This window comes from Macaca nemestrina, chromosome 15 (genome assembly GCF_043159975.1).
Source record: "Macaca nemestrina isolate mMacNem1 chromosome 15, mMacNem.hap1, whole genome shotgun sequence".
Lineage (NCBI taxonomy): Eukaryota > Metazoa > Chordata > Mammalia > Primates > Cercopithecidae > Macaca > Macaca nemestrina.
This window is the reverse complement of record NC_092139.1, coordinates 26,669,132-26,691,633: the sequence shown is the minus strand read 5'-3', so window position 1 is coordinate 26,691,633 and position 22,502 is coordinate 26,669,132. Positions and strand designations below refer to the sequence as shown.

At 49.1% G+C, this 22,502-nt stretch overlaps 1 protein-coding gene and 1 long non-coding RNA gene across 3 annotated transcripts in view; one reads left to right on the top strand and one right to left on the bottom strand.

Annotated features, from left to right (window-relative positions):
* The first annotated feature begins 13,835 nt into the window (after nt 1-13,835).
* LOC139358463 (uncharacterized) lies at nt 13,836-16,214 on the top strand. Of its 2 annotated transcripts, none has more exons than XR_011613368.1 (3): nt 13,836-14,029; nt 15,482-15,536; nt 15,814-16,214. It is a non-coding gene; the product is annotated as an uncharacterized lncRNA (long non-coding RNA). The 2 variants fall into 2 exon arrangements; XR_011613367.1 differs by having other exon boundaries at nt 13,836-14,261.
* Nucleotides 16,215-17,318: 1,104 nt separating this feature from the next.
* Nucleotides 17,319-22,502, bottom strand: part of LOC105496321 (transglutaminase 2) — a 38,496-nt gene continuing 33,312 nt past the window's right edge. The window contains exons 11-13 of the mRNA XM_011766654.2: nt 21,200-21,360; nt 19,977-20,113; nt 17,319-19,226 (exon numbers count right to left, since the gene is read on the bottom strand). Of these exons, the coding sequence (XP_011764956.1) occupies nt 19,076-19,226; nt 19,977-20,113; nt 21,200-21,360 (449 nt within the window). The 3' untranslated portion in view covers nt 17,319-19,075. The remainder of the gene's footprint in view (nt 19,227-19,976; nt 20,114-21,199; nt 21,361-22,502) is intronic.

The following is a 22,502-nucleotide window of genomic DNA, read 5'->3' as shown; positions in this document are numbered from 1 at the left end:
CTCAAGCAATTCTCCTGCCTCGGCCTCTCAAAGTGTTGAGATTATAGGCTGGAGCCACGGCACCTGGCCTATTTTCTAGACTGATTGTGCCTCTTTAGGTATTTCCAAAACTGAGAAAATAATTTACCAGAAAGAAGGCTTCCCAGTGACTTCCAGCCTTTCTGCCGATGGCTGATGGAGTGACCTGTTAGCATTTGTCAAATGCCAGTGGTAAAGATTAGGTGGTGACAGAAGGCAGATGGGCCTTGTGACTGATGGAAATCATCAGGTGAGGGGTCACCCCAGAGGCCTGGCTTCTCATCTCTGTCCTTGTGACTGCAGCCTGAGTAGTCCTTCCTGTCTCTAGGCCTCAGTTTCCTCTTCTGAAAATGAGAAAACAGTTTGGCTGGATGGTTTCCGAGTCCCCTTTGAGCCCTGGAGTTCTGTGATTCCAACGAATTTATGTTTCAAAGTTGTAGTTTTATCAGCTGCACAAGGACTTAAATCTTTTTTTCAATTCAACAGATGTTTTCCCTTCCTTTTTCCCTCCCGCCCTCCCTCCCTCCCTCCCTCCCTCCCTCCCTTCCTCCCTTCCTTCCTCTGCCTTTCTTTCCCCCTCCCCTCCCCTCCTCTCCCCTCCGCTCCTCTCCCCTCCGCTCTCCTCTCCTCTCCCCTCTCCTCTTCCTTTCTTTCTTCTTACTCTGTCATCCAGGCTGCAGTGGTACGATCATAGATTCACTGTAACCTTGAACTCATACAGATGATCTTGGAGATAGATCTTCTGAGGACTGCCAACAGGTAGTCAATGAGTTTGGAATTGGACCCTCCACCAGCTGAGCCTGAAGATGACCGCCACCAAGGCCGACACCTCGTGAAAACCCTTGAGTCAGAACCACCCAGCGAAGCCACGAAACAGAGAAACCACTATTAGTTCCAGCTGCTGTGTTTTTGGGTCACTAGTTCAGCAGCAATGGATAATCAACGCAGCCCTTCTGCCACGAGCTGAGCTCTTGGGGCTGGGGCTGGGGCTGGGAAGGAAAGGGTTAACCCCAGAGCCCAGACTTCCAGGTGGGCAGCAAGGTTAATGCCTCCAGCTTGGGGGACCGTTCATTACAGAGTTTCCCAGTGGTTCAGCCAATGTTTGGGTCTGCTGCCAGCTGGGCCTCAGCCCTCCTGTGGCGCCTGTCAGGGCAGGGGCATTCTGTTGGGGTGGGGCGGGAGGGACATTCTGGAAACTGACAGATTCATTAGCAGCTTCGCCTCCCTGCCTCTGTCTGCAACGCACCAGCTGAGAGTAGAGCCAGCACAGCTGATCGGCCTGTGTCCCTGGCAGGGGTCAGGGCTGCCTCAACTCCTCAGCTTCTGGCCCTGGGCCTACGGTTTTGAGTCCAGAGGGAGGTGTTGAGGAGCTCCCCTAAACCCCAGAGACTGCTGATAAACCAGGCCCACATGCAAGGCGCACCTCCTGGGTGATAAGGCCCTGCCATCCCCAACTTGTTTAATGCTCATAGTAACCCTCCCAAAGTGGGCATGTCCATCAGCCTGATGCTGCAGGAGGAAACCGAGGCCCAGGTTTGCACAGCTGGAAAGCACAGGGCTCTCTGACTCCAGAGTCTGCCTGATCATCCGCTCTGCTTCCTTGGCCCCACCATGGGGAGCATGATGGATGTGGTGCCTCAGTGGTTTGGGGGAGCTGCTTCAAGGAAGAAGGTGGGAGCATTGAGGAGGCAGGGCTCCTGAACCCCCTACTCCCCACTCCACCAAAAGCAGCTCTACTACTCTGTGCTGTGCCATTAGGGGATCAGGTACAATATGGTTTGGAAGACAGAGTTACAAAAACAAAACCAAACCAGGTCACACAGTGTTTCGCAATTGTGTGGTCTGAACAGAGAATGTTCCAGCCCCAAGTCCCCATACCATGTGACCTGAGGAGCCTCCTGAGGAATTATGGAGAATTCCGTGAGGTCAAACAGGCAAAGCCCAGAACACAGTGCCAGGCACAGAGTGAGTGCTCAGTGTGGTGCTGGTGGTGGTGGTTCCAAGGAAGGATTTGCTTTAATCTAAGGGGCCTGGGGTATGGAGAAAACATTCCTCTAGGCAATAGGGCACCTTTGGAGGCTTCTAACAGAGTGACCTCCCTCAAGTTTGTGTGTGGAGAGGCCTCCAGCCCAGTGCCCACCACACGGGGAGCTGTGTTCTCTGCCAGAAAACTTGAAATAGGAAGATAAGCCTGGTGGGGCGGGGTTAGGGGAAAGGGAGGAGAAATAACCGTTGTGGGTTTTCTCTGGAAAGCAGGGCCTAGGGGAGGTTGAATGGACAGTGACAATATTAGGGATTGAGGTGGAGCCGTAAATCCCGGCTCATTATCCCCAGAGTACCAGAGGGATTAGGGTGACTTTAAGAGGAGCCAAAGGAAAGAAGAGAGGCTGGCTCCCAAGGTGAGAAGAGCTGAGGTCCAGCATGGGGAAGGACCAGCCTCTCGCTCTGAGTCCACGTTCTTTCTCTGGCACTCCTGGAGGCAGCCCATCCTGTCCCTGCATGAACCCTGCTGGTAACAGGGAACTCAATGACGTGTGCAGTAGCCTGTTCTCACAAGGTTCATCTCTGGATGTTCAAAAGAGCTTCCTGCCTGCCGAGTGCAACCCTTCCCCAGAAGCTTCATTCAATAATTCAGTAAGTCTCTGGGCACCTACCATGTGCCCTGCCCTCATGAGGAGGGAGCGACATAGCATTGAGCAAGACAAAGTCCCAACTCTCAAGGAGCTTAGGTTCAGCTGTAGGAAGGCAAATATTATACAATGATATCACATAATACCAGGTAATAATACGTGCTATGACAAAAAATTAAAATAGAGTGACATGACATAGTGACCACCCTTGGTAGGGTGGACAGGGAAAGGCCTGAAACATTTAAGGGCAGGCCTGAATGATAAGAAGAGACTGGCGACGGCAGACTGCATTTTCCAAAGATGGCTTCAACAATATCTTCCATCGCCCCCGCTTTTATGCAGTGTGACTCACCACTCCTTCAGCAGGAGATGGAGTCTATTTTTCCAGCCTTGATTCTGGGTGGGACCTGTGATGGCTTCGACCAATGGAATAAGGCAGGAGTGATGCTGTCTTATTTCTGGATGTAACCTTTAACTACTCCAGTAGCTTTTGCTTCTGGGTTTTTGGGACTCTTGTTTCTTAGGCCACTTCCTCTTGGAATCCAGCTGCCATGATGGGAGAATTCTAAGCCACATGGAGTGGCCAACCATGTAACTGGGCTCTCAGCCAACAGCAAGAATCAACTGCCCACCATGTGAATGTGCTGTCTTGAACATTCAGCCCTCGAGCCTCAGATGACTGCAGCCCTATCCCCCACCTGACTGCAACTGCAGAAAGAAACACTCAGCTGGACACAGTCAACCCCAGAAGCATAATAAATTACTGTTTTGTTTTTGTTTTTGTTTTTGAGATGGAGTCTCGCTCTATCACCCAGGCTGGAGTGCAGTGGTGCAATCTCGGCTCACTGCAACCTCCACCTCCCAGGTTCAAGCAATTCTCCTGCCTCAGCCTCCCGAGTAGCTGGGACGACAGGTGCCCACCACCACACCTGGCTAATTTTTGTATTTTTAGTGGAGACGGGGTTTCACCACATTGGTCAGGCTGTTCTTGAACTCCCAACCTCAGGTGATCTGCCCGCCTCGGCCTCCCAAAGTGCTGGGATTACAGGTGCGAGCCACCGTGCCCAGCAATAAATTACTGTGTTATGTCTCTAACTTTTAGGGTATAAGAAATAAGTAGAACACCACTATCCTAAACAAAACAGCTTTGTGCAAAGGTCCTAAAGAGGGAAAGAGTTTGGGATATTTTGAGAAATCACAAAAGTCCAGTTTGGTTAGAGTAGAATGGGTGACTGCGGAACTGACAGAGAGAGGCAGGCCTGCACCAGACCACGCAGCTCATGGTAAGGACAACAGGGAGACATTGAATGGCTAGGCTAGGGCATGCATGATTGGATTTATGTTTGAGAAACTCCCTCTGACTGCAGAGAGGAGAATGGATTCTAGGGGGTTGTGGTATTTTTTAATAATGTTGAATTTTGGGAGGCTGATATTTATTTTTTATTTATTCTTTTTTTTTTTAGAGACAGGATCTCATTCTCTGTCACTCAAGCTGGAGTGCAGTGGCTTGATCATAGCTCACTGCAGTCTTGAACTCTTGGGCTCAAGGGATACCCCCACCTCAGCCTCCTAAGTAGTTCAGCCTCATAAAATGAATTGGAGTTTATTCACTCTTTTTCTGTTCTCTGGAAGAGATTATCAAAGATGAATGTTAGATAGAACTTACCAGTGAAGCCATCTGAGTTTGAAGTTTTCTTATGGGAAGGGTTTTAACAACTGATTCAATTTCTTTAATTGTTAGAGGACTATCTAGGGTTTTTTATTTTGTCTTAAATCAAAATTGGAATGTTATACCTTCTAGTATGTTGCTCATTTCACTTAAAATTTCAAATTTATTGGATCAAAATTTTTCAAAATAGCCTCTTTTTTCTTTAATGTTAGCGGCATCTATAGTGATGTCCAATTTTTTATTCCTAATATTTTTGTGCCATTTCTCTTTAATTAATCTTCATGAATCTTCATCTTTTAACTGGAGCATTTGATCTTTTGATATTTAATATAATTTATCAATGTATATGGGTGCTAACCCGCTAGCTTATTTTGTGATTTCTCCCCTCCCCTCCTCTCCCTCCCTCCCTTCCTCCCTCCTTTACTCCCTTCCTTCCTTCCTTCTTTCCTTCCTTCCTTCCCTCCTTCCTCCCTCTCTCTCTCCCTGCCTCCCTCCTTCCTTTCTTCCTTCTTCCTCCACTCCCTTTCTCCCTTCCTCTCTTCCTTCCCATTTTGGATTGATTACTTTTTCATTCTATTTCCCCTCCCCACTAGTTTGGGGATTATGCACTGTTATCATTGAAATTACAACACAAATATTTAACTTACTGAAGTCTAAATATAATCAGTACCGTTGCTCTTCTTCCAGGCCTTAGAACACTGCTACTCTAATTTGACATACACATCATAGTTTTGGTGTATTCTAACTATTCTTTCAAAAAGATAAACTCTACAAGACATTAATGTTATTGTTTTATGTAGTCAATGCCCAACTAGACTGGAAGATGGATTGATCGGTTTCTTTGTTCTTCACTTCTCCTTTCATCTCAAGCCTTCAGTCAGGGTTCATATTCCTTCTACGTGAAGTATACTCTTTAACAAGTTTCAACAAGCAGATTGTGCTCTATTCTTTTTTGTCTGAGCATGTCTTTATTTAACCCTTCTTCTTTAAGTACATACTGATGAGCATGGAATTTTAGCTGCGTAATTAGTTTCTTTCAGCACATTGAAGGTATCATGTTACTATCACCTGGCTCCGTTGTTGCTGTTTAGAAGCCTTCTTCACTCTGTCATTTCTTTCAAGGTTATTTTTCTTATTTTCTGGTTGCTCATTAGATTTTTCTCTTTGTCTGTGATGTTTTTCTGCTTTACTATGATGTCTAGACATGGATTTATTCTTATCACTTTACTTGAGATTTGTTGGGGTTTTTGAAATTTGTGGATTAGTGCCTCTCATCGGTTTTGGAAAGTTCTCCGTCATTATTTCTTCAGTTAGTGTGTCTGCCCCATTTTCTCTCTTTTAGTTTTCTGAAACTGCTATTAAATAGATGTCAGATATTTTCAGCCTCTCTTCCATGTCTCCCAACTTCTCTTTTATGTTTTACACCTATCTACTTCTCTGTACTATATTCTGGATCATTTATCTTCTGCCTCACTCATTTTTTTCTTTAGCTCTGTTTAATCTTCTATCAAACCCAACCACTGACTTCTATGTTTCAGTTACTGTATTTTTCATTTCTAGAAGTTCTATTTGGGTTTCTCTATTTTTTCAATTATTAAAATTGTTGTAAAATATATGTAACATAAAGCTTACCATCTTAACCATTTTTAAGTTTACAGTTCAGTGGTACTAAATACACACATAATGTGCAACCATCACTGTTTGGTTCTCTTTTAATTCTGCTAGTACTTTTAATGGTTTCTGTTCCCAGTAGATATTTGTAAGGTAACATGCCTGCCTTCCTGCAGTTCCCCATCTAGATTGCTAATCCGCACTTATCTGTACTCATCCTCCCAAATCTGGAAGTAGGTTTCATCTCCTTTTAAAATCTTTGGCTGGACAGTCATGGTAGAAACTAAAGCCATCATCATTTAATCATTTTGTGTGTACTCAAAAAACAAAGAAGCAAACACACTTCTGTTAAGTGCTAGGCTATTCTCTAGGGCGTGCAACAATGAATCAGGCCCAGAACATTCCATGGAGGACTTGTTTCCTGGGGGGAGGCTGATGTGAGAAAAAGGACATTTAGAATGAATTCCACATAACTTCTTTGAATGCCAGCTATGTGCTGGTCACATTTCTTGGTTCTGAGTATGCAGGAGGTAAGATACAATCTTCTCTCTCAAAGTTTGTAGTAGAGTAGCAGAGATGAAGTGGGCCCTTAAGTAATCATGTAAAATGTCAAAAATGCCAGGCACGTGATAGGTGCCTTTTAAATAATCTCTGGGTGAATGATGGTGGATTGGCGTGGGAGTTCAGAGGAGAGAAAACTTGCTTCTGATTGGAACGTATTAAGGAAATCTGTAATGGCATTTGAGTCAGGCCTTAGAAATCTGTTACTTTTGGACATCCAAAGGCAAAGGAGAAGGTAGGGACAATTCAAGTAGGAAAACAGCATGAATAAAGGCATGGAGTATCTTTTTATTTTAAACTGCTGCGCTTGAGATATAATTCACATATCGTGAGGTCCCCCTGTTTAAAGTGTACAATTCAATGGTTTTAAGCATATTTAAGAGTTGTGTGGCCGGGCGCGGTGGCTCAAGCCTGTAATCCCAGCACTTTGGGAGGCCGAGACGGGCGGATCACAAGGTCAGGAAATCGAGACCATCCAGGCTAACACGGTGAAACCCCGTCTCTACTAAAAAAAATACAAAAAACTAGCCGGGCGAGGTGGTGGGCGCCTGTAGTCCCGGCTACTTGGGAGGCTGAGGCAGGAGAATGGCGTAAACCCGGGAGGCGGAGCTTGCAGTGAGCTGAGAGCCGGCCACTGCACTCCAGCCTGGGCAACAGAGCAAGACTCCGTCTCAAAAAAAAAAAAAAAAAAAAGAGTTGTGTGACCATCACCATAATTTAATTTTAGAACATTTTCATCATCCTAAAAGAAAACTACTCATTAAATCATTCCTTATCCTCCTGCTTCTCCAACCACGACAGCCATAAGCAACCACTAATCTATCTTCTATCTGTTTATTTATTCTGAACATTTCATATAAATGAAATTGTACAATATGTGGTCTTTTGTGAGTGGCATTTTTCATTTACAATAACATGTTCATGTTTCATCCATGTTGTAGCATGTATCAGTACTTTATTCCTTTTTATTGCAGAATAATATTCCATTGCATGAATATACTGTATTTTGTTTATTCCTTTATTCACTCCATTCAAAGAATGGATGTTACTATCATCCATTGATAGATACTTGGGCTGTTTCTACCTTTTGGCTCCTGTGAATATTTGTGTACAACTTTTATGTGGGCATATGTTTTTTATTCTGTAATTCCACCAGGAATGAGATTGATAGGTAAAATGGTAAAACTCTATGTTTAACCTTTGAAGAACTGCTGAACTGTTTGCTAAAACAGCTGCACCATTTGATGTTTCCAGAAGCAGTGTATGAAGGTTTTAATTTTTCCACCTCCTCGCTCACACTTGTTATCTGTGTTATGGATCATAGCATTCTTCTGGGGGTGAAGTGGCATCTCTTTGTGGTTTTGATTTTCATCTCTTAGTGGCTAATGATGTTGAATACGAGCACCTTTTCAGGTGCTTATTAGCCATTTGTATAGCTTTTATGGAGAAATGCCTATTCAAATCCCTTGCCCATTTTTTGGGGGGAGGGGGACAAGGTCTCACTCTGTCACCCAGGCTGGAGTGCAGTGATGCCATCATAGCTCACTGCAGCCTCAAACTCCTGGGCTCAAGGGATCCTCCTGCCTCAGCCTCCAAAGTAGCTGGGACTATTATGTGCCACCAGGTCCAGCTAATTTATTTTGTTTTTTTTTTTTTTAAGAAATGGGGTCTTGCTATGTTGCCCAGCCTGGTCTTAAACTCCTGGACTCAAGGCTTCCTCCTGCCTCAGCCTCCTAAAGCACTGGGATAACAGGCATGAGCCACTGCACCCAGACTGTTTACCTTCCTATTGCTGAATTGTAAGGGTTCTTTATATATTCTGGATGCTAGACTCAGGTATATACTTTGCAAATATTTCCCCCATCCCATGGCTTGTCTTTTCACTTTATGACATTCTATGAGATGGAAAAGTGTTAAATTTTTATGAAGTCCAGTTTATGAGTCTTCTCTTTTATTACCAGTGCTTTTGGTATTATATCTTATGTTCTGTTTTGTAATGTGGGGTGAGTCCCATGGGCGGGTTCAGTTTGTGGAAACTCATCAGGCTGTTATAATTTGTGTACTTTTCTGTGCCTGTAAGACTTCAAAAGTCAGTTGTAAAAAAACAGGACTGATAAGAATTGCAGCTTCCTTTACTGGGTCATCGTGAGGACTGGATGGGCAAAGGTACTCACAGTGCTTAGCACAGAGCCAGCCACTGCTTAGTGCTGACACGTAGGAGTGAAGTTGTTACTGTAGTTATTGGTTTTTTTTGTTTTTGCTTTTGTTTTTGAGATGGAGTCTCGCTCTGTCGCCCGCTGGAGTTTAGTGGTGCGATCTTGGCTTACTGCAACCTCTGTATGCCGGATTCAAGCAATTCTCCTGCCTCAGGCTCCCAAGTAGCTGGGACTACAGGTGTGCACCACCATGCCTGGCTAATTTTTTGCACTTTTAGTAGAGACAGGGTTTCACCATACTGGCCAGGCTGGTCTCGAGCTCTTGACCTCGTGATCCACCCGCCTCGGCCTCCCTAAGTGTTAGGATTACAGGCGTGAGCCACCGTGCCCGGCCTGTAGTTACTGTTAAAATCTAGCTCTATCCCTTGTCGGGTGGTGATCTTGGCCCTAAGTCACTTCACCTTGTTGGCCCTCACTCTCCTCATCTGTAAAATAGGTTAGCACCATCCACTTCGCCAGGGCCACCAGGGACCCCAATGAAACAAGATGCGACATCATCAAGCTTGAAGTCTGCCTCCAAGAGGTTCTCACAAAAGCTTGGGTTCATGAAACAGGGAAGAGGAAAAAGAAAAATCAGACTGATGATTGAAGAGGGAAAATTGTCAGTGCAGTGATGAGTGTTTGGGTGGCTGCCACGACCTGGGTGTGGGGCAGCCTCTCAGAGTTTCCACAAGCAGGGTTGGCCAGGCCTGGGAAGGAATGAAGGGGGAGTTGGCCAAAAAAGAGTTATCTTCCAGGGGTAGTGGGGTCTGGTGGTGCCAGGGTGCTCAGCTTGGGCAGGGCTGGTGTACACATCTTGGCTTTAGGCCTGGCTGGGCAACAGTTGACTGACTCTCCGTGTAGAATAATCAGAAACCAAACCTCCCTCTAACCCCTGACCCCAAACCCCCACTGGTCGCCCCTACGTGATTCCAGTCTTCCTGTCTTTGCCCAAACAATCCCACCCCACCTCCCCTATTTCTTGTTCTTGAGGTCTCGCTCCCTGCCCCCATCACCAGGTCAGGTTTTAAGAGGCCTAAACTTTATACCATCGGAGGAGAGAGTTTCATTAAAGTAGATCATGTATACAGAGAAGGCACAAATCATGTCTACAGCTTGATGAATTTTCCCAAACTCAACATGCTCATATAAACTGACATTCAAGCCAAGAATCAGGCCAGGCGTGGTGGCTCATGCTTCAGCACTTTGGGAGGCCAAGGCAGGTGGATCACCTGAGGTCAGGAGTTTGAGACTAGCCAGGCCAACATGGTGAAACCCTGTATCTACTAAAAATACAAAAATTTGCCAAGCATGGTGGTGCACACCTGTAGTCCCAGCTACTCATGAGGCTGAGGCAGGAGAATCGCTTGAACCTGGGAAGCAGAGGTTGCAGTGAGCCAAGATTGTGCCACTGCACTCCAGCGTGGGCAACAGAGGGAGACTCTGTCTCAAAAAAAAAAAAAAAAAAAGAATTGGAACATTATTCCCAGCACCCCAGAAACCTCTAAGTACCCCTCTCTCGTTATCCACCCCTTAAACATAACCAGCCTCCTGACTTCTGACATCATAGATGAGTTTTGCCTGGTTTTGAACTCTGTATGTTTGCAATCATCCAGTGCATGCCCTGGTGTCTAGCTTTTTTTTTTTTTTTTTTTTTTTTTTTTTTGAGATGGCGTCTCACTCTGTTGCCCAGGCTGGAGTGCAATGGCGCGATCTTGGCTCACTGCAACCTCCGCCTCCCGGGTTCAAGTGATTCTCCTGCCTCAGCCTCCCGAGTAACTGGGACTGCAGTTGTGCGCCACCACACCCAGCTAATTTTTGTATTTTCAGTAGAGACGAGGTTTCACCATGTTGGCCAGGCTGGCCTCAAACTCCTGACCTCAACTGATCCGCCCGCCTCGGCCTCCCCAAAGTCCTGGGGTTACAGGCGTGAGCCACCGCGCCCAGAAAGAGTCTGGCATCTTTTACTGAGCATGTTAGCAAGATTCAGCCATGCTGCCGCACACAGCTGCGCTCCGTTTCCTCTCGTTCCTGTAGCGGCCCTTGGAATGACACCACCACAGCTCCTGTGTCCGTTCGGCAAGCGCTGCATTTTGGGGTTGTTTTCAGCTGTGGGATATTCGGGGGAAAAGCTGCTATGAATATTCTTGCACGTGTCTTTTGGGGGACATGCGGGCTCATTTCTGTTGGGTCATCCGTGAGGGAGTTGCTGCCTCACAAGGACAGATAAATGTTCTGCTTTCGAAGATTCAGGGACTGCAAATTGTGTTCTGGAGTGGCCGCGCCAGCTTCCTCTCTCCTCCCAGCTGTGGAGGAAAGTCCTGCCGTTCCACATCTTCACTGACACCGTGTGTGTGTGTGTGTGTGTGTGTGTGTGTGTGTGTGTGGGTACACACTGTGTGTGTGTGTGTGTGGGTACACACAGTGTGTGTGTGTGTGTGTGTGTGGGTACACACAGTGTGTGTGTGTGTGTGGGTACACACTGTGTGTGTGTGTGTGTGTGTGTGGGTACACACAGTGTGTGTGTGTGTGTGTGTGTGTGGGTACACACAGTGTGTGTGTGTGTGTGGGTACACACTGTGTGTGTGTGTGTGTGTGTGGGTACACACTGTGTGTGTGTGTGTGGGTACACACAGTGTGTGTGTGTGTGTGTGGGTACACACAGTGTGTGTGTGGGGGGGGTACACACAGTGTGTGTGTGTGGGGGGGTACACACAGTGTGTGTGTGTGTGGGTACACACAGTGTGTGTGTGGGGGGGGGTACACACAGTGTGTGTGTGTGGGGGGGGTACACACAGTGTGTGTGTGTGTGGGGGGGTACACACAGTGTGTGTGTGTGTGTGTGTGTGTGTGTGTGGGTACACACAGTGTGTGTGTGTGTGTGGTAGGACCTAGTTCATGCGTGCAGTGCACACAGTGTATGTGTGCGTATATACTGTGTGTGTAGATATGTATACACACATACGGGGTGTGTGTGTGTATCCCCATTATTCTGAACACTAGTCCTTCCCTCATGGCACCTCTCACTTCACACTGGTGGTCTGTCTGAATGCTCTGTGGGACAAGCCTGTCCTCAGGGCCTAAATCAGCACCTGGCCCATATTAGGGGCTATATAGATGTGTGTGAGTGTATATATATATATACACACACACACACACACACACACCCCGATACACACACACACCCCCCAATAGGTAGATACACACACACATATATGTGCGTATCTATTTTTTGTTTTTTCATTTTTAGTCATTCTCATGAGGAGGCTGTCATACCACATCATGGTTTTAAGTTTGAGGGAACATCTTTAAGAAAAAGAAGCCAGGCATGGTGGCTCACGCCTGTAATTCCAGCACTTTGGGAGGCTGAGGCAGGTGGATTACCTGAGGTCAAGAGTTCAAGACCAGCCTGGCCAACATGGTGAAACCTTGTCTCTACTAAAAGTACAAAAGGTAGCCAGGTGTGGTGGCATGTGCCTGTAATCCCAGCTACTCAGGAGACTGAGACAGGAGAATTGCTTGAACCCAGGAGGCAGAGGTTGCAGTGAGCCGAGATCACACAATTGCATTCCAGCCTGGGCAACAGAGCAAGACTCTGTCTCAAAAAAAAAAAGAAGAAGAAGAAGAAGAAGATAAAAGAAAATGATAAATTGAGTACAAAAAAAAAGATAAAAGTAAAAGAAAATGATAAATTGAGTACAAAAGTAAATATTTATAAAGAATGTGAAAAGAAATCACAACAAACTGCTGGAGACTTTCAAGTTTCGATTCCTTTCTTCTAAGCGTTTCTGAGCCTGTTTCCCAGAATTGTGCGCATTCAGATGTTTCCTGATAACGACCTGGGTCCCTGCCCTGTGTGAACACTGCCGGGCTTCCTGGGATTCCTGGTAGGGGGCTCCTGCAGATGAATCTCCCTGAGGCTTAAATGTCATCAGCTTCCCAGGAAGTCACCTCTGCCTGGTGCTCACCTCTGGTCCCTGCCTAACTCCCCAGCCCCAGCTCACAAACTTCCCAGCTACCCCTCCGCTTTCTGGGCTCACAAACTCCCCTCCTCACAAACACTCCAGCTCACAAACGCCCCAGATCACTCTCTCTCTCTCTCTGTCTCCCAGGCTGGAGTGCAGTGGTGCAATCTTGGCTCACTACAACCTCCACCTCCCAGGCTCAAGCAATCCTCCAGCCTCAGCCCCCTGAGTAGCTGGGACTACAGGAATACGTCACCACGCCTGGCTAATTTTTTTGTATTTTTTGTAGAGATGGGGTTTCGCCATGTTACCCAGGCTGGTCTCAAACTCCTGAACTCAAGTGATCCTCCTACCTCAGCCTCCCAAAGTGCTGAGATTACAGGTGTGAACCACTGCACCTGGCCTTACAGTCTTATTTTCACATATAAAGCATCTTGTTTAAGGCTCACAATATCCCTAGGAGGTGTACCCTACTGGAACCCCTATCTCCCAGAAAAAGGTATGGAGGGGACTCAGGACTTGAGGCACCTGACCTCAAGCCTGCCCTCAAAAATGCCCTGTGCTCCCCGAGAAGTCCCTGCATAGTGCCTGGTGCAGAGCATGACTCAAAAACACTGATTCCTTTTTCTCCATCCCTTTGAACTTTTAGAACCCTTGAGTATTGTATTTTTTTAAAAAACTCACATTGAAGTATATCATGCATACAAACGGAGTGCCGTCATGCATATGCGATGGACACATCTTTCCATGTTGAACGTGCTTGTTTACCCAGCACCCAGATGAAGAAAATGAAAAACCATCACAGGCCCCCGCAGCCCCTCAGGCTGCCTTCGGCCTGTCTCCCACCAGAGGAAGCATGATCACAGCTGTTGGTGAACTTCACATGGGTGGAACCGTGTAGTCCTTTGTGTCTGCCTGTGACCTTCATGGCGGGGTTGTCATCATAGAGCCTGCGTTCTCATCATAGAGCCTGCGCCCTCATCACAGAGCCTACATCCTCATCACCGAGCCTGCACCCTCATCGCGGAGCCTGCGTCCTCATCGCGGAGCCTGCGTTCTCGTCATAGAGCCTGCGTTATTACAGAGCCTGCCGCCCTCATCACAGAGCCTGCGCCCTCATTGCAGAGCCTGTGTTCTCATCGCAGAGCCTGCGTTCTCTTCGCAGAGCCTGCGTCCTCATCACAGAGCCTGCGCCCTCATTGCAGAGCCTGTGTTCTCATCACAGAGCCTGCGTTCTCTTCGCAGAGCCTGCGTCCTCATCACAGAGCCTGCGTCCTCATCACAGAGCCTGCATTCTCAAGGCTGGATACACCATCATTTTTTCATCACTTTTGCTTTTGATGGTTCCGTTTGGCCTTTCCCCTTTGAAATGGAACACAGGTCTTCTCCGACTCCCAGATGTATCTCTGTGCCTCTGCCCAGGCCTGTTGGAGAGGGAGCTGGGGAGGCTGGGGGAGTGTATGTTCTGACCCAGTGCCAGCCTCAAGTAAACGTGCTTCTAGGAGGCCCTGCCTTGGCCTCCCAGCCTCTGCCCCTCTTTCCCCAACTCCATCAACATTCTGTTGTTCTGAGCTTGGCTTGAGGCCAAGGGGTGAGCTGGCGGGCATCCTAGGTAAACAAAAGCAGCTGGAGAGAAGAAAGTCTTTAGGGGAGGGAGGGTGGACCCAATCAGAACCCCTCTCCACAAGGGCTGAGGGCTGTCAGAGCTTGCATGGGTCGCCTCCCCTGAGAGCCCTGGAACATGGTAGGAGGGGAGGGTGTTGGTAGAGGTTGGGCCTTCTCCAGGCTAGGCCCTGCCTTGGGGAGGGAAGCTGCCTGGGATCAAGTCCCAGCTCTGAAACTTACCAAGTGTGTGACTTTGGGCACATTTCTTAACCTCTCTATGCCTCATTTTTTTAATCTATAAAATGAAGGCAGTAAATAACTCGATGCATGTAAGGATTTCTGACCTGCAGTCACTATTGGCTGTTAGGAGGATGATGTGCCGAGACACAGCTAGGTACCTGATGTGCACTATTTTATTGAACCCGCGTATTAGTCACGGAAGTAGACACCGTGTCATCCCCATTTGATAGATAAGGAAGTGGAGGCACAGAGAGGGTGACAACCTGCCTGAAGCCACACTGTGAATCTGTGGCAGAGCCAGCTCTGATCCAGAGTCCAGGCCCCTGGCACCAAGCTATGAGCAGAGCTTGGGTGGGGATCGGCAGCCCTGACCTGCCAAAGAGCAGTGCTCAGCACTGTCCTTGTGGGGCCCAGACTCAGCCCTCACATGGGGTTTGAGGGGCAAGGCCTCAGGCTCCTTTTCTTTGTCTGTAAAATGGACATATGCACCCCAAAGAGTCAGTATGCTTCGCCTTCCTGGGTTCCTGGCTAGTGGGCTGCCTGGAGTGGGGCAGGCTTGGGGGCTGATCAGGGAGGCCTGTGCACCTGCCCAGTGTCAGCAGCCCTGGCTGGAGCAGCCCTGCCCCTGCTCTATAGCTGGGAGGCTGTCAGGCCTGGGAGCCAGAGTTGGCAGCCCTTGTTGGGGCTGTGCCCTGACCCTGCCCTCGGGGTGCTCTGGAACAGGGGACAGGCACAGAAACAGCTATTTCTAACTAAGGCTGCTGAGTATCCAGTATCGTAAAGGTCTGGGGAGATCTAGAGGTCAAAGCAGTTGGCTGCAGACCAGGAAGGCTTCACAGGGGAGGCCTCCTTGGAGCAGGTTTTTGCAGACTGAGTAAGAGTTCATTAGGTAGAGAGGATATATCGTAAAAGTGTTTTTAGCACAGGGAATGGCAATAGGTCCCAACTACTCCATCCTTGCCCTTGCTTACCCTCTCTGTATTTCAGGGGTCTGGAAGCTGAAAAATGACATTTCCCAGAGCTGCTTGCCAGCCAGTTTCAGGTTAGGACCTGCCAGTGGGAAAGAGGCCTGGGGAGGGGAGATGCCAGCCTGCCTCTGGCTGCAGCCTCAGGCGGCTTCCACAGGCTCTGTATTTCCCAGCAGCTATATTGGTTCTAGGGCTGTGGGCGCCAGCTCGTGGGCTTTGCAGCTGCTTCCCAATTTCTAGGTCACGCTCCTTCTCCCATCTGCTCCTCCGCCCCTTTGGATACTTCTGGAGTGAACTTCCTCTATGAACTCCCTCTCTGCCTGAAATAGTAGTGCGGTTTCTGTTTTCCAGCCGGTGACTCACTGATGCAATTCTCAAGCCACCCAGCCAGCACCAGGTTGTAGCGTCCAAGGAACAGAAGGATTCGGCACCCAGAACACGTGATGTCATGTTTTTATTTTGATTTATTTTTAATGTGCATGTCATGTCTTTCGACATGACTTTCCAAGGGTGGGGACTGTCCGCATCATCTATTCATTCAACAGACACTCATGAGTGCTTAAGTGCTTCGATGGTGGGGAATGAAATGAATGACCAGGTCCACACACCCATGGAATCGCAGTCTGGACCTGCTTCATCCAGTACTAGCCAGACTGGCTACTGAGCACTTGAAATGCAGCTAGTTCGAATTGAGATGGGCTATCAGTGTGAAACACACACCATGTTTCAAAGATTGAATACAAAAATAAGAATGTCAAATACCTTACTGATTCTTATATTGATTACATGTTGAAATAATGTTTTGGATATATTGGATTAAATAAAATACATTATTAAAGCTAATTCCACCTATGGCTTTTTACTCTTTTCTTTTCTTTTTTTTTTTTTTTTGAGACCGAGTCTGGCTCTGTCACCCAGGCTGGAGTGCAGTGGCCGGATCTCAGCTCACTGCAAGCTCCATCTCCCAGGTTTACGCCATTCTCCTGCCTCAGCCTCCCGAGTAGCTGGTACTACAGGCGCCCGCCACATCGCCCGGCTAGTTTTTTGTATTTTTTTGAGTAGAGACGGGGTTTCAACGTGTTAGCCAGGATGGTCTCGATCTCCTGACCTCGTGATCCGCCCATCTCGGCCTCCCAAAGTGCTGGGATTACAGGCTTGAGCCACCGCGCCCGGCCTTTTTTACTCTTTTCAAAGTAAAAAGAGTCTAGTGGTCACTAGAAAATTCTAAATTACGTATGTGGCTTGCATTTGTGGCTCATGTTTTATTTCTATCGGACAGCACAGGTCTTGTGGGGGCTGAGTTGGAAAACATTGATTTACCAATTCAGCATTTATTAGTGTCTGTTTAAGAGATATGTGGTCCCTGCCTCAAGGGCTTCAGATAGGATGGAGAAGGGGACAGATAGGCCAACGTGGAAGTAAAATTTACTGTGATAAATGTTTGAATTGGTCCATATTCCAGGACTCTGGGGACCTGAAAAGAAATCAAGGAAGGCTTCATAGAAGAGGTGAGTTTGGTGTTAAGCATTATAGGATGAGTAGGAGTTTGCCAAACAGGGAAAGGAGAGGAGGGGCACTACAGGCTCAGGGAACTACACACACAAAAGCCAAGAGGTAGACAACTGCGGGGTGTTCTGGGGATACAGGAAGTTAATTATGGCCCCCAAAGAGATTGTTGGTGGAAGGGGCCGGAGATGGAGCCAGACTGTGTAGGACCTTGAATGCCAGTAAAATTTAAACCCAGGGACAGGGCTGAGGCTCAGGAAAGACTTCTAGGCAGGAAGTGGGGGTCCAGGTGTAAGCGAGCTCGTCCACCCTTCTCCCTCCAAACTCATAAAGGACCAGACCAGACCTAGTTTGAGTGTGAAAAATAAACTATTTTATTTCAGTGTTTGCTCCTTGCGGTTCAGAAGCACATCTACTGCCTGCTTGGAACCCAAGGCTTTTATAAAACCGTAGAGAAATAGAGCTCTATGTATAGAGAAAATATATATGTTGATTAATTGTGCGACTCTTTCCTGTGCAAAGCAGAAAGTTCTAAATGCAACAGCATGATTCTCTCCAAGTCCTTCTCTGGGATTTGGGGGGGGCCCTGGAGGCTGTGATCTCCTTCAATAGAGAATCCCCCCTTCCTCCAGCCTGAGGGAGGCCCAGTCATGTAGAAAGAGCAGGAGATAAAATCACAGCTGACAACTCATAGGCTCCCCAAGCTTCCTCAGGGGCAGGGGCTGTGTTTGGGGGCCTTAGCCCTGCAAAGAAGGGGTATCTGGGGTACCAACCTTGTTGGTTAGTGACCAGCACTGGCAGCTAAGGTTGTTGGGAAGTCTAGGCATTGCAGCGGGCAGGCTCCTGGGTAGGGCAGGGGTGTCCAGGGCTCTTCTCCTCTAGAACCGGGGTCTGAAGGGTGGTATCTGGGCACAGGAGGGGACCAGGACAGGGCTGGGGACAGAAGGTGGTCACAGTCATGGTTTCACTCTCAGAAATATCCTGGGCCTATGGCTTAAGGCTTTGTGGAGCAAGGAGTGGACCTTGTGGTTATTCACAAGGCTGGGCCATATAAAAGCATTGCAAAGATGGAGCGGAGAGGACCCTTGGAGATGAGCTGGTTCAATCACTCCTCTGACCAATAAGGAAACCGAGGCCCAGAGAGGGGAAGGCAGCACCTGGTCAGATGTGGGACCTGAACCCAGCCAGGGCCCTGACTCCCAGTCCCCCAGTCCCCTCCCTACCTCCTTGTCTCAGCTGAATCTTTTTTTGATCAGGTCCCAGACAGCCTCTCTGACAGTCTCAGGTCAGGCTGGGGTCATAAGTGGAGCAGTGGACTCACAGTCAGAGGCCCAGACTCTGTTCTTGGGCCTTCACATTACCCAGCCTGGCTAATAATCACGAGGCCACTGGTGCGGAGGGGGCCGCCTCTTTCTCTAAGCCTCAGTCTCCTCATCCTGGAAGTAGCGCCCATAACAGTTTCCCATGGTGATTAAATGGGTTGGTGGCCCCGTGAGCCCCAGCAAGTGTGGGAGGCACCCAGCACATAGTAGGTGCTTCACAATGGTGAGGTTGAGGGGAAGGGCTATTAAGCTTGGGCTGCTGGGATGTGGAGGGGACCTTGGGCCTATCACTGTCCCCACCCAGCTCTGGCTGTCCCAAGGGCCCCTGGAGCTGGGTGCAGTCAGGGGAAGAGGTGCAGGATGCAGTCTAGGGGAGCTGGATTCCCTGATCCAGCCAAGGGGCATGCTGTCCGTTTTTTGCACGCCCCAAGGGGCTATGGAGTAGATCAAACAATATGGCGGGTGGTCAATGGCTTTCCAAAGGGCATGTGGGCAGGAGAGGGAATGTAGGTCTTTCCTCTCTCACCCCAGCCCCAGTCAGCCAAGGTCAGGGCTCCCACTGTTTCTGGCACAGAGCATTCCTCACAGCTAAGGGGGTGAGTGGGGACCCACAAGCTCAGGGGGCTGAGATGGGCCAGGGGCACATTCCATTTCCACAAGCCCCCCTAAGCTGCCCACCCTGCCCTGGGGTCTGGGGCCCAAGAAGGGGCATATTTTGCTCACTAGCTTGGGATAAGGATTGGGATCAAGGTGGCGGCCCTCAGCAGGCTGGGAGCAGGGGTCCCTTAGGCGGGGCCAATGATGACATTCCGGAAGCCCTTCACAGCCTTCAGCTTGTCGCTCTCGAAGTTCACCACCAGCTTGTGGAGGCCCATGTGGAGCGGCAGCAGGTCCATTCTCACCTTAACTTCCTCCCCCGCCTCCACGGGGTCTGGGCTGCAGCCAGAGAGGGACGGTAAGGAAAGGGGCCCAAGGCCTGGCTCCCCCGTACTGCGGTCCAGCCAGGAAGTCACGTGACTTCCAAGGATCAGCACAGTGTCTCCTCGAATTCGAGCTAATGCCGACAGTCATCAGTGGGTCTCATTCTCGGCCCTCTGCGGGGCCTGGACAATGTGCCCTCCTAGAGTGAACAGTGCGTGTGCACACGTGTGTCCGTGTGCATAAAAGCGGATGGTGCATTTGGGGGGCACAAGTGGGTATATGCTCAGGTAGCCATGTGTGTGAAAAGGTATTGAGCTGTACATAGGTGATCTATGCTTTTTACTGTATATAAGTTACATTACAGTAAAAAAGTAAAAAATAAGTGTGTGCTCATTTGTATGTGTGTAGCTAGGTATCTATGAGGAGACGCCCACGCATGCATGTGTGTGTGCATGCACATGTGTGGACATTCAGAGGGCAGATACCTGTCTATGTGAGGGTGCATGTGTCTGCAGGTGAGCGCTTACTGATGGATGACGTCACTGTGGAGGTCTGTGGCAGATCTGTGCATGGGTGGTGTCAGCATCGAGAGAGGATGTGACGGTGGGAACTCTAGCCCCAGGGTGTTTGGGAGTGGGTACACGTGTGTGTGGGAGATGAGAGGAGGGGGTTTCTGCCAGGGCTTGGTGCCTAAGGACAGTCTCTACCCCCACTGGCATCTGCCCGCTTCCCCCAGGCCCCAAAGCTAGAGCAGCCAGCACTTACATCTCCACTGTCTTCTGCTCCTCGGTTAGCCCGGCCCCCTCCACAGTGAAGGTGCAGCCTTCCAGAGCCACAGGGAGCGGGTTCTGCAGGGACACTTCGGCCACCAGCTTGCGTTTCTGTTTGGGCTCCCCAAGGATCTGGAAGAGGGCATGGGGCAGATGTCAGGGGCAGGTGGGATCCAAGCTGGGCCGTCTATATTCACTGTCATCTGGCCCAATATTTGCTGAACAAAGCTGTACCCTGGTCTGTCACGATCACCCCCCTCCACCTCTGTGCCTCAGTTTCTTCATTGGGAAAACACTGACCGTGCTACCTGCCCAGGTTCTCCTGCATGGAGCTGCAGTGAGGCTCCACATGACCCAGGGGGTGCCCAAAGTGCCTCCCTTGTCCCAGGGTCTGGAGGGGAAAGATCACAGGCTTTTGAGCCAGGCTGATCTCTGCTCCTTCTTCATGTGACCTGGGGAAGTTACTCTCCACTCTGCACACCTTGAATTCTTCGTGACGGAGGGTTCTTGTGAGGATTAACTGAGCTAATATGCGCAAGCTCCAGCAGAACGTCTGGCACATTGCTCACCGCCTCTCCCTCTGCTGTTTACCATTTAAGTGTAATTGTCACCCTTAGGGGTTCTGGGCTGTGGCGCTGTAAGTGAAGGGCTATAATGATGATGATGGCGATGATAAGGATAGTGAGCTTTCAGTGAGCCCTCATCCTGTGCTGCGGATGGCTCTGTGTGTTTCCTGTGGATATGCTTTTAATTCTTACAACACCCCTCAGGGCTATTATTAACCCCATATAACAGATGAATAAAGTGAGGCACAGAAGGGCAAAGTCACATGCCCAGGGCTGCCCTGGTAGAAACTCAGACAGTGAGACTCTAGTCTGTGCCCTTCACTCCCCCACCCCACCCTGCCTCACCAGTGCCCAGTGCGTGGGGTTTCCAGTCTCAGTAGTATAGCATTTTAAGGATTCGTGACTCTAAGATCCCCAAATTCCATGACCCTATCACTCTGGGATTTTCAGATTCTTTCCTGGAGTCTACGAGTCCCCAGTTCTCTAGGCTTCATGATGCTTTTCTTCGATGAGGCTAGGATTTGAGGATCGCTAAGGCACCAAAGGTCTGGAGCTTACAGGGATGCAGGTGTCTGGGGTGGGGGTAGGGATCTGCCCTCTCCCCAGCGCTGAGCTGCCCTGGGACCCTGCCCCTTGCCCAGCCTGCCCTTACCCGGATCTTGATTTCTGGATTCTCCAGGTAGAGGTCCCTCTCAGCCAGCAGGTAGCTGTTGATAACTGGCTCCACGAGCAGGGCCCGCACCTTGATGAGGTTGGACTCTGTGAGGCAGTCACGGTACTTCTCATAGAGGATGCAAAGAGGAATGCTCTTCTCTGCAGAAGGGGAGAAAGGAGGGTGCTCATGATGCAGAATCACCCCTCCCAACTCTCCTCTTGCAACTCCAAGAGGCACAGAGAGGGGAAGGAATGTGCTTGGGGTCACACAGCAGGGGAATGGCTGGGCGGATCCCAAAACTCCCCACTGTGGCTCCAGGGTTCCCAGGGAGGAGCTGAAGAGTGGACACAGAACAGCGGGTAGAGGACACACTTGGACTCCCACGGGCCTGGGTTCTAATCCTGCCTTTGCCTCCTCTAATGGGTTGACCCCACATGAGCCACTCCACCTCCCAGGTCCTTGACGTTTGGATCTGCATGGCACAGGCACTCCTAAGGCTGTGGGAGGATTAGCTGAGCGAGTGTCCCGGAAGAGCCTGGTGCGCTCCAGACTCAGGGTGTGTGAGCCGCGGGGCCCTTCATCCTGGGGAGGATCAGAGCCGACATCTGCTGCTGCATCAGGCACTGCACTTCCCATGGCGAGCTCCTACTTCACCTTCATAACAACCCTAAAAGGCTTGTACTTGTATTACCACCCAACTTACAGATGAGAAAACTGAGGCTCCGGCAGGTGAAATAACATTGTCCTAGGTCACACAGCTGATATGTACTGTGCAGGCATCTGGACGAATAATCCAGATCTTAGAGTCCAACAACATGGTCCACACTCACTGAAGAATGCCTCTCATGGACATAAGGTCATTTCCCTCCATGAGGCTCATGATGCTGTACCCATTGCACAGATGAAGAATCACCTCTGCCAGTAACTGCTCAGACTGGGAGACTTGCCTCTGGCCCGGTCTGGCCACTCACTGGCTGTGTGAGCCTGGGGAGATGACCTCCCCTCTCTGTTTCCCCTCTGTTTCATCTCTGTTCCCTAGATCTTATCATCTGCTGGGCAGAGGTAAGACCAAAGGTCATCACAGAGCAAAAGCTGCACAGTGATGTGGGGATGAGAAAGAAGCTGGCAGGAACAAACCCACCCACTGCAGTGTGGTTCTTAGCCCCATGTTTCTGAAAAGAACACTGAGGCTGGAGGGCCTTAGTAGTGTAGCATTTTAAGGATTCATGTACCTTAGCTTTTAAGGAAACAGACTGGGGTCTGTTTGTAGGAGGCAGGGAGGAGCAGTAAATAAATACAA